The sequence below is a fragment of the Dermacentor andersoni genome, chromosome 1 (assembly GCF_023375885.2).
Source record: "Dermacentor andersoni chromosome 1, qqDerAnde1_hic_scaffold, whole genome shotgun sequence".
NCBI classification, from domain to species: domain Eukaryota; kingdom Metazoa; phylum Arthropoda; class Arachnida; order Ixodida; family Ixodidae; genus Dermacentor; species Dermacentor andersoni.
In genome coordinates, this window is record NC_092814.1 from 51,727,859 (window position 1) to 51,735,426 (window position 7,568).

Below are 7,568 nucleotides of genomic sequence, written 5' to 3' on the forward strand. Positions count from 1 at the left end.
ACAATGCCGTGTTAACAGAAAATGTGAAAAAGTATGTCAGTGTTTGGCTAAACATAATTTACGAAGGGGCAGTTACCTTGAATGGCTTTTCTTTCCTGGGTACATTGTTGAAGTTCTGCATTCTTTCGAAGACTTCTCTCACAGGTGGAGCCATGCCTTGTGTTTCAATAATCTTTGACAGAAGCTGGAATTGAGGCATAAAAAATTAACTTTCTTTTTTTATGCTGGGAAGCTAGGTTTTAGTTCACCTTCACTACATAAGTAAACAAAGCAGCTGTAATCCTATATGACCATCACAGATTAAATTTATTTTGTTCTCCAAATATGCTACAATATCAACTCTTTAAATATTTTGGCAGTAAAAAAGTAAAAAAGAATGGCTTAGTAAATTGCTTCATTTCTGTACTACCTCAAAAAAAAAAGAAAAAAACACTGAGAAAGCTCTGGCAGTTTTCAGCACAGTGGCACTTCAATCACATGTACCAGTTGGAACTTATAGAAAGTAAACACAACTGACAGGTTTAAAAACCACATGTCGTTTACCAAGAGAAAAGTCGTTTCCTGCTATGAAAAGTACTGCTGCCATCAGTTCCCATTTTGATGGGCATGGCTTAGGCAAAGATAGCAACAGGCGTATTTCCCCATGTGGTGCCCAACAATGGATTTAACTGCCATGGTTGCAGCATAGCAGTCAGTAATGGGTGTAAGTACATTCACTACCCAGAGGTGTGGAACACCATCCCTTACTGCTGTCTGGGAACTAGGACCAATGTTCTGCAACTCAAGCCCCTGTCTTCTGCCAGCTCCCTGACTATTAAGCCTATGTTTACCAGTGGCAATACATCTCTTGCACTTGCATGGCAGCACTATCACTTCCGTCACAACCTGCACCGTGATGCTTAGAAGCAAGTGCCGAATTTTTTGTCTGTAGAGGTAGGCTTTGCTAAGCTCTTTTTACCTTATGAGTAAAAAGAAAAACTAGACTGAGCACAAGGTGCAGACAAAAGAGAGAGAATGTTGAAGATAATGCAAGTATGCCTCAGCAATGCCAGTTCACCAGTGTGCCACATGTCATATAGAAGCTTAAAGTGTGTTTGGAAGTAGTAGACAAATCAAGAAAAGCAAAATGTTAAAAAGAAAAAAGAAATATAAATAAGCATTGAGAAAGAACAACCAATATTATCTGCCATTAGTTGCTTGTCACATGACACTACTATGGATATGTAGAAGCTTTTGCACACCCGTCACTCCTGGTATTCAAAATAAATGAACTTGGAGGCTGATCATTACAAAATGGTCAGTTCTTAGATATTCATTTGTTTTGAATTAAAGGGGCCTTGAACCACATTTTATTGAAGTTCAAAAATGCATTTGAAGTTAAAATAGACTATTTCAGAAATACATTGCTGCAAGAACATGGTACCATGTCTGCCAAGTTGACATTTTCAATTTTCCCCAATTTTCCAGGTTTTCTCCGAGTACCTTTGCACAATTCCCCGAGTGACACAAAACTTTATTTTATGTCAAGACAGGCTGACACCACGTCGCCTGATGCTGTCACTCTCAAGTAAGCATTTAAAAAAATAAAAAACTGGAGAGTCAACCTGAACTGTTTTCACATACTCTCAGCCCGCACAATGCCTCCATTTTGCGTCTCACTGCTTTCAAGAGTTTATTTTGGTTTGGATGAGGGTCAGCTACATCGCTGCATCAGTCAACACTTTGCTTTTTGAGCTCAAGCTCCTTCAAACAAGAGGTGGCTCACTTCTTCTCCCGATCATTCCTCAATGTGACAGTCATTTCTGTTCTCGTCCTCGTTTTGCCATGCCCACGGACCATTTGAAGCATCCTCTTGGTCGGTTGTACAGTCAACGTCCAATTTTTCGGACTCCCTAGGGGCCACAAAAACATCCAAAAAATGAATGCATGTTTTTTACTGCCCCTAAGGACTCAAATCGCCACAGGCACGTCCGAAAAAATCTGAAGGCCTGCCAGTACACTTATTAGGCATATCGGTGCTCATACTGGCGGGTGTCTGCGTGTATAATTATGGAATACGTACTGTGTACCGACACAATTGCCCCTTTCCATGCTTACGCTTTACCGCAATACTTCATGTACGCTTCACCGCGTAACAACGCTGTGATGAGGCAAAGCTGCCTTTCAGGAACCGGCATTATGCAATGTGCCATGCTTTCTAAGCCAATCGCGAGGATTACAGAGGTGGAGTAGGTGCCATTACTGATAGCGGCAAATTATTTAAATGAAAAACACGGCACTGAACGGCAACAACCTTAATAGCGACTGTCGAGGAAGCTAAGCCTCGCGCTGCCGTGGTGGTGGCTACGGCTGCCAGCGAATCTGCGTGCGAGAGCACTGGTTCAAGGCAGCAAGATAATCAAAACGGCTGTGCTGGCTTTGATTAATGCCGTTTCGGACCAGCGGTTGTGGCAAAAAGTACGGAAAACCTGACAGCGAAGGGTTCTTGCGTCTGAAATTACAGACATTCTTATACATTGACTCTATGGGGGCATGTTGTGGTGCAACGAAGCCGGCCACGTGATTGGGCATTTCCCAAAAATCGGGCGCCCGAAAAATCGGTCGTTGACTGTACACTGGCAACTCCTCCAGTCGACGACACGGCGTTAAAGACAATTCGCTACGTTTCCTCTCTTTTGCTCGAGCCAGCAGTAGGGTGACTTTCGTTCCCTTTCAATAAAATAACAGCCACTTTTCCCTGATTGAAACACATATTCCCCGAGTACTTCCAGACTATTCAAAATCCCTGAGAATTCCTGGTTTTCCCGGTTTGTAGCACCCTGAAAAAGTACTTCAATGTGTTCAGCAGAGACGGAATTACTGGCAGTCAAACATCCCCTACGTGCTGCTTACGCTCCTTCTCCAATGACTTGCACTGAAAGACTACAGCGGAGTGGGGTGTGCCCACAACACTCCGCCTACTGAATGTCGTTGCAGCGTGCAGTTCAAATTATATTTTGTATGTTCACGTAGACGTCACTACTTCTGATTTGGCACCTACGACACGCCAAACGCGGTTGACCTCAGCGAGCCGCAGTGCACTCAGTCAGCGGACTCATTGCGGCACCCCACGGCTGACGCGGTATCTACACTAGGTAGCAGACTGCAGCTACATGCAATTGTAGTGTATATTCCCAGCATTTGCTTTGTGCACAACACGGCATCAGTGCATGCTCATGCTCATATGCTCCAGTCTCGCCGTGCTACGTGGTGCGGACCGGCTTTGTCCTGCACCAGCTTGACTGATGGATAGCAGCCACATCCAACTTGCACATTTTTAAGCACTATCAATAGCTCAATACAAAGCGAAGTCTGCCAAGGCACCTAACAAGGAGCGGCCAGGAGTAAGTGTGTGCTGGCAAGCATGCGTGTGGTCTGGCCTTAAGTTTCGCGTGGTTCGGGGCTAGTTTAGCGTTCAAAACTAGTCAAAATGAATAAGATCTGACGGCTACGAGACCGATAAGCAAGGTGGCCAAAGTTTGATTCCTATGCAGGTAGCTGCGGCCAAGCGTGAGCAAATGATAGTCAGCTTCTTCCTGAAGTCTGTAATATTATACAAATCCGAGGGTGGATTTTTGCCTGTTCGTTAAACTACATCAATAAAGATACACAGTAAAGTAGGAAGAAACGTTCTGATACAAACGCCCTTCTTGATTGATGTCATCTATTGGCCAATAGCAGCCACGTACAGGAATCTGCTATATTACGAAATAAAGCATCGAGAAAAGAGTGAGGAGTAGGCTTCTAAGTTCTGTTGATGAGGAAGCTTTAAGAAAAAGGTGATTCGTACTCCACGCGCGACGCACAACTGCGAAATTTGGCTGAGATGTTTACAGCAGTGTATGCTGTCTGTGGACTGTGTTTTTGGAACAGTACTTGGAACATTGTTCATTTTGATGGCAAAAGAAAGAAGACAAGTTTCCCTTGACTAAACTTTATTATGTAAACACTGAAATTAGTTTAGCAAATAGGAAGCACAAAGCATACCGCGTACCTTTTATTTCTGCATGTAGCCTGCACATTTGTGCACGTTGTTCTATTCCAGACAAATAAATGCCTCCTAAGTATAAATGGAAAAACATTTTGGGCAGTTCAGACCCAGGTCTGCCACCTGTTGTTCTTTGGCTTCTGCAGAAGTAGAAATTACCTGCCTTCAAAAATTTTTAGACTGCACTTCGTGAACTTTTCTGCAATTGTATAAGCAAGAGCACACAGTTGCAAAGTTTTTTTTTTTTTTTTTGTTACAAGGCATTCCACCTTTTCCTATGATCCACCATACAACTAATAAATATGTGATGGTGTGTTGGAAACATGATTCTCACTGCTAAAGTCAACAGGTGATGCTGCGTGTTTGGCTTGAAGGTGCACTGAGCAATTACGGCTTATAGCAATGAGTATGTTGCTCAGTGCAAGATGCATCAGAATGAATCTTGGGCAAAAGTTTACCTCGGTCCATTCTTGCTGCTTGACTTCTCCTTTAAATACTTGTGGTTTGAAGTTTTTTCCTCCATACCGTTCTGCTTCAGTAACACATTTGATGTGTTCCTTGTAGGCATCTCCCCTATTTTCACAAGACAAACAGAGGCCATCATCAAAAACCGCAGCTTTGGAAACTTTCAAGTAGCAAGCAATATGAGCACAGTAAGGACACTGAAAGCAACAACTGATCAGAAAAGATGAGGGACATTAACGAAAAATTTGCATAACTCTTGAGATGTAAATATGTAGAGGAGTCACAGCACTTGGATCTACCATACACCATTTTGTGAGTGTCCACGCAGTGGAGATGTCCATTTTGTCTGCTGCTGAAGTTCTGATTAGCAGGGCTGGGGCCCGCGTCAGAAGGATACAAGCACCCCCAGCCAATCTACACTTTAGCAGCAGATGAAATGGACATGTCCACTGCGTGGACACTTACAGAATACCCCCCAAAACTGTGTGAATCCTAACAGTGTCACCACAGTGCAACAGCAACACTACATCCAGAACTAGTTAAGACTGCAGAAGTATTCCAAAAGTGTGTAATGCCTGCTCTCCATACCTCTCCACCCTCGGAAAGTAGCTCCCTTGCGAGTCACAGGCAGGAAAATGAAGTCATTCAGCAACAATGAGCACATCATATGACACACCACATGCATAAACTGACAAGATCAACAAGTGTAATGGCGAGGAAGACTGTACACAGCTTAAACATGTGCACAGAATTTGGGGACTAATGAAAGGGTATTGGTAGGGAGCTATCTGACCTTGCTGGAGTTTAGAGAACCTCCTCGCACACAGACAAGACGGTGCAACATAAATGGTGGAACTAACACAGTTATGGAGAGGCGCATAATGTGCACTTTAGGAACATCCAACACCACCCCAGCATTCATAAGGGCAGTGCCCGAGTTGGGCAAAGATGGGGACGTGACTAGCAAGAACAAGGAACTAGGGGAAAGTCAAGCATCACTTGATGCTTTATTTTTCTTTATCTGTCACAGACTAGTGATTCAGCACTATTAAATATAGATTTGTGAGAAGTCCCAGAGCTATATGTTAAATGTTGCATCCAGAGACAGTGGCCTAAGGCTACAACTGGTAGTCACCATGTGTCTTACAAGGATTACAACTACCCGTTCGCCTTGGTTGGTAAATAAGCTCTGAAATTTCATGGCGCCATTAACTTGCCCAAGCTTTGAAGTTAGCCAGCACAAACACACAGACTGAGACACAATACAAACACACAGACATAATACCGGTGTCACTTTCGTTCGCGATCCGAATGAGCTCAATCAGGATCAAGTGCTGCTACACGGACACTTTCGATCGCGATCTTGCTCGATTCGGATTCAAACAATCGCGAACGGCCCTTTTGATCGCGATCGTAGGCTGACGACCATGTAGGTCTGAGAGTTGCAGACGATGATTGCCCTACCAACAATGGCAAACGAAATCTTTAAAAAAAAGTTTTGTATTACAATTATTACAGCATATTAGACAAATTCGACGAGTGCTTTGGACCAACTAACGCCAACTGGTGCGCTTGAGCTCACCCCACATGGCTCAACCAAACTCGATGCGGATCGTTCGGCCGTGTAGCATTGTCGATTGTGATCAAAAGTCACCGTGTGACACCGGCATAAGATAGCGTCACTTATAGCCCGATTACACGCGGCACTTTCGATCGCAAACGAATTTCGCCATTGCGATTGGCTCATTTGCGTAAGCTAAGGGAGACCGAAAAATTCGATCGGGATCGGGCTTAATTGTCATCGAAAGTGGCCCGTGCGACACCGGACACTACAGGACAGAGCAGCTTAGTTAACGATGGCCACACCATCACAACAGCCAATATGTACGAACGCAAACGTTATTCAGATAGGGATGTCGGTGTAAAACTTACCAAAAGTCTTTGTTGCAGTCGATACAGGTCAGCATGTTGCAGCTCCGACATTTCGAGTAAACGTGCTTTTCGACTTGGTTCTTCTTTAGCGAATCCCCACACGTGTTACACGTAAAGACTACCATGCTTAGTGCGAATTATATTTCGCACCTTCGAGTGAGTTGACACGGGCAAAGTGAGTGTGCCTCTGCGGAATACTACTACACCGCAAACACGTGTTTGGACGTCCACTCAGCAATGCGAGAGTTAGCTACCACTGCAGAACGGAAATAAGCGCAGCGGCGGGGTCATGAAGCAAGAAGCGGAAATGCATTTTATGTACAATTTTTAGATTAGTAGGTTGTACAGACCATAGTGAGAGACTCTATGGTACACACGTAACTGCGGCGCCCAATTTATTCTCTATGCCAAAAGGAGGCATTGGCCCTACCAATGTCTATGCCCAAACTACAGTGCACTAGAAAATATAGTTCACTGTACCCAAACGTTGGCTGCGCGGCGCCAACACTCGTTCAAAAACTGGCCACTAGTGTCGCCTTTATAATCCGTTGGCATCCATCCACTCATCCACATACATTTTAAATGAACCTTTGAACGCTTTTTGCTATTTTATGCCTTTTTTTTACTTTTTTCATCTTTCTTTTTTATCACTTAGCTTGGCTACAAATTTTGTAACCGGCCTATTCAAAAGAAAAAGCCACATCATCATCAGCAGCAGCAGCATCGTCTGCTACTTTGCGGTCGGCTGCGTCGGAAATAGGAATGCTAAAGCCGGCCGCTCCGCTCACATTTGGTAATTTTCGCGAATACGCGCACTTTAGCTCGGGCCCAACTCCGACGCGGCCTATTCAAATACGTGTAAAACACAAAAACGCTTCATCACAAAACTACTACAAAAGTTATACGCGTGAGACGTGCAACCTGAGCAAACTTCCCCATGCGTCTCAGTGCCCCACACAGGCAGAGTAAATAGTGTCCACTTGATTTAAAATCTCTTTTTCTGTTCCGTTAGGGCTGACGGCGGAAGATTGGTTTAGGAAATGAAAAGTGTGCTGACTTTGAAGGAAGCTGCATTCTAAAGATGCTTTTGAAACCACGCGGGAAAGTTTCCGACATTTTCACTGTCGCAGACAAAGTCTGTTTC

At 44.1% G+C, this 7,568-nt stretch overlaps 1 protein-coding gene across 2 annotated transcripts in view; it reads right to left on the minus strand.

The window, feature by feature from the left end:
• The window catches only part of LOC126545366 (uncharacterized), a 47,128-nt gene extending 40,414 nt beyond the window's left edge, over positions 1–6,714 (minus strand). The window contains exons 1-3 of one of the 2 annotated variants that reach the window (XM_055061473.2): positions 6,425–6,714; positions 4,486–4,600; positions 77–184 (exon numbers count right to left, since the gene is read on the minus strand). In XM_055061473.2, the coding sequence (XP_054917448.1) occupies positions 77–184; positions 4,486–4,600; positions 6,425–6,549 (348 nt within the window). In that variant the 5' untranslated portion in view covers positions 6,550–6,714. The remainder of the gene's footprint in view (positions 1–76; positions 185–4,485; positions 4,601–6,424) is intronic. The other variant, XM_055061472.2, reaches the window with a different exon arrangement.
• Positions 6,715–7,568: the final 854 nt, after the last annotated feature.